Here is a 3,577-nt window from a genome sequence, read left to right on the forward strand (position 1 = left end):
GAGGTTAAACCAAGAGCAAATACACAGCAGGTCCCTTTCCTTTTGTGTTCCTTCGCTTTGCACAGCATGCCGCTGCTTCTTTACAGGATGTTGCGAATCGATGAGGATTAACAGTTTATGTAAGATATGAACTGCAGGGTTTGTTGTCCCTTTTCTGACAACTGTTGGTGGGAGGTAAATAATGCCGGTCTCTTGAGTGCCAACTGAACTGAAATTAATAAGAGCATGTGGATTAAAAAAAAAACAGGACAGATCCTGTTTTGAGAAATCGGGGCATTCTGTCACTTCGGTTGGCTTCGGATGGTTTTTCCGGGAGAGGAAGAGACGCTCACACACACACACAGATCATCACAGATGAATTACCTACGGGAGGCACTAGGACCTAGACAAACGATCCCTGAGAGAGTCAATGGGGGCCAGCTGGCAGACACAGATTTCTCGCCCTGATCGGGGCAGCTGCAGCCAGACTGCAGACATGACATGCATTTCAGCGAACCAGTGCGGGAGCCCCCCCTCGCACGCCTCCCCACCCCGGCAGACGCTCGGTTAGCGCAGAGTCCGACCCCTGCATAAAAGCTGCTGCCTGCATGGACAGATGCACAGTTCCCTGAAAGAACCAATCCCAACCCCCCCAAACCCTAACCTTAACCCCCTTTTGTCCACAGTCCAAACAGTTCAGGCACACATTGCCACACACATCCACACACACACCTGCACGCAGGGCCAATGCAGAGCTGCCTTTAAATCACATGTGTGTCTTAACTTCTGCAGCAATGGCAAGGTGATGAAAGTGCTATTACCTAATTAAAGAATATGATATGAATTATGTGTCTTCAGTGATTTTATCTGCAAGGTTACTGATGCTTTACAGTAAGTGCTACAGATTTTAATAAATTGTTTCTCTCATCTTTTTTTTCTATTTCATAATTTTGACTTCAGTGTTTCAGAATATTAATGCACTGTCAGCAGAATTTATGCACATTGAAACTTACGGGGGAAATCAGATTTGAATTAATCTTGATTAAGCGTTTACATTATGAGCAGTCATGAAAATGACAGTGCTGTATAATAAAGGGCTTGTTCACCCAAAAATTGTTGTCATTTCCTCACCCTCATGACATTCTGGCTTCAGTGGACCACAAAGAAGATATTTTGAAAAATGTGGTTGACGTATGGACAAAAACAGCTGACACATTCTTCAAAGTACCTTCTTTTGTGTTTCGTAAATAAAGTAAGTCATGTAGGTGAGTAAATGATGACAGAATTTTCATTTTTTGGTAAATGGATACAAATCTTTACCTCTGGAGACATTAGCAGTTAGTTTAAGACATTTATCGAGACAGCTGGTAAAAATGTGTCTTTTTTCCTGCCTTGGTTTTCATGCCTTGGTTTCATGCGTCTACGAATTTCACCCAAAGTCTGAATGTCTTACTGTCCTGAACAGCTCTGCAGAGCCCTGTGTGTCTGTTAGCTAAACCAACAAGATGTGACATGCTTGGAAAGGAAAGCAATAGCACTTACGGAATTCATTGAGAAAAATAAACACATGGAAAACGGAATTGTCCAAGTACAACATGAACAAAATATTTTCAAATTGGCAGCTATACAGGCCTGGCCATATTACAGAGGAGTCGACTTTAGTAGGTGAACACTAGGTCTGAGATGCTGGGCACGAGCAAGTCCCCAGAAATCATTTCATTCACCTCTGGAGTGCAGTAATCTGGGAAGTCAAAATGGGATCCTGAGTTAGCATTAAACGCTTCGAAGTCTTTGTCCAGAGCGGAGCAGTCCATAGGCATACTGTTAGAAATGATATGCAAGAGTTCCTCATCCAGTTCCTCATCCGAACATGCTGACGACACCAAAGAGGAGGAGCTGGTTGAGGTTGGTGTGGAGGATCTTCCAGATGTCGACCCTCGTGGTTCGCTCATGGTGGACTCTGGGAGAGCCTGGCACTCATAGTCCGAGGAGACACTCTGGATGCTGCTGGTCTGAGAGATGGGCACTTTCACTCTGAGCTCAGGAACTGGTTGCTGGTCCTCAGAGGGAATGGTAGCCTGCTGGTGAAGGACAAAGTGACCTGACGGGTTGTGATCGTCTTGCAGAGTCACTGGACTTTCTAAGTTTACATCCATCGTGTCATCATCGCTCATGCTCTCGCTGTAGCTCTTATATTTATTGCCAATAAAGTTCATTTTAGGCTTGATAGAAGTGGGTTTCATCTTTAGCCCTTTGCAGGATAGCCCAGTAGATCTTCCTGAATGGGGCTTGCTGGATTTCATAGGCAACTTCTCTCCAAGTTTCACAGGGGTTGAGATCTTGCTCTTCTTCCTGGGCCGGTACTTGTAGTCAGGATAGTCAGCCATGTGCTTTAGACGCAACCTTTCAGCCTCTTTGATGAAGGGTATCTTCTCATAATCAGGCAGTAGTTTCCAGCGCTTTCCGAGGCGCTTTGAAATCTCAGCATTGTGCATGTCAGGCCACTGCTCCATGATCTTCCGTCTCTCAATCTGGGACCAGACCATGAAAGCGTTCATTGGTCTCTTAATGTGCCCAGTTGGAGTTTTGCACCAATTGGGGTCTTTGTTAGAAGGTACATGTCCAAACACCTCAGCATCGTCCTCTGCCGCCAGTCCCACAAAGAGCTCTCTGGTAGAATTGCCAGCCATGACTGATGAGTATTTGTGGGTCCTTTGCTGAACCATGATGCAGCGCTAAAATCTATTCAGTAGGTTCCCTAGAGTCATCCATGACGAGACACTCTAAGATGCAGCAGCTCATAAATTCCTGCATTTATCCTGAAATAAATACAGACATGTCTTCAGCAACCTCTTATAAACTTATTCATCTGTTAAATACAAACTTTCATTTTTTTCAAAGACAACTGTTTCCAAAATGTAATGTTTGTTTTAAATTGATGGAATGTAATATTTTCAAAGGATAATGACATTAGTCTTTAAATGTAGTCATTTAAACATGTTATAGATATAGTTATAGATATATATGTATATCATTTTTTTTTAAATATTACTAAAATATTTACTTTTAATTTTATATATATATATAAACACACACACACACTTTTTTTTATTACAATTTAGTACTTACAATAAAAACAAAGAGAGCTTCTTGCTTACTATGCACAATCACTTGTTCTCCTCACATAAGCATCTCCTCCGCTGTAGCAGTTGTGGTGGAAGTAAAAGAAAAAGGCTGTCCAATGTCTGCCTGCTGTTTAATCACTCTGTCCTGCATGCGAACTCTCTCTCAGATGCTCTCTATCTTCTCAGTCACTCTCCCTATCCTCGTCTGCCGTTTCTCCTCCCTGCTCCCTCTTTGTAGGGACGCCCCCCCCCTCGTCTGCTGTTTTATAAACCCACACTGTAAACAGCTCAACCTTACCAGACACAGTCTCCTCCCCTTCCACCCACCGCTCTCAGTCGTGGTGTGTGTGTGTTTGTGTGCGTGTGGGTGTGTTAGTGCCAAGGATGGGGGGGGGGGGAAAGTTTCCATGCAGTGAGGCACAGCTACAGTGCAGCGGATGGAAAGAGAAAGAGAGATGCTAACTGAGGAGGTG

At 43.8% G+C, this 3,577-nt stretch overlaps 1 protein-coding gene across 2 annotated transcripts; it reads right to left on the reverse strand.

Moving 5' to 3' along the window:
• Positions 1 to 1,241: 1,241 nt before the first annotated feature.
• LOC107559420 (transcription factor SOX-4-like) lies at positions 1,242 to 3,328 on the reverse strand. Of its 2 annotated transcripts, none has more exons than XM_016243352.1 (2): positions 3,138 to 3,328; positions 1,242 to 2,798 (listed from the first exon to the last, which is right to left on the reverse strand). In XM_016243352.1, exon 2 carries the CDS (start codon positions 2,703 to 2,705, stop codon positions 1,638 to 1,640), a length of 1,068 nt encoding a protein of 355 aa, XP_016098838.1. In that variant the 5' UTR covers positions 2,706 to 2,798; positions 3,138 to 3,328; the 3' UTR covers positions 1,242 to 1,637. The 2 variants fall into 2 exon arrangements, with proteins under 2 accessions (XP_016098838.1, XP_016098762.1); XM_016243276.1 differs by having other exon boundaries at positions 3,109 to 3,328.
• Positions 3,329 to 3,577: the final 249 nt, after the last annotated feature.

Source organism: Sinocyclocheilus grahami, unplaced genomic scaffold (genome assembly GCF_001515645.1).
Source record: "Sinocyclocheilus grahami isolate Dianchi unplaced genomic scaffold, SAMN03320097.WGS_v1.1 scaffold3.1, whole genome shotgun sequence".
Classification (NCBI taxonomy): domain Eukaryota; kingdom Metazoa; phylum Chordata; class Actinopteri; order Cypriniformes; family Cyprinidae; genus Sinocyclocheilus; species Sinocyclocheilus grahami.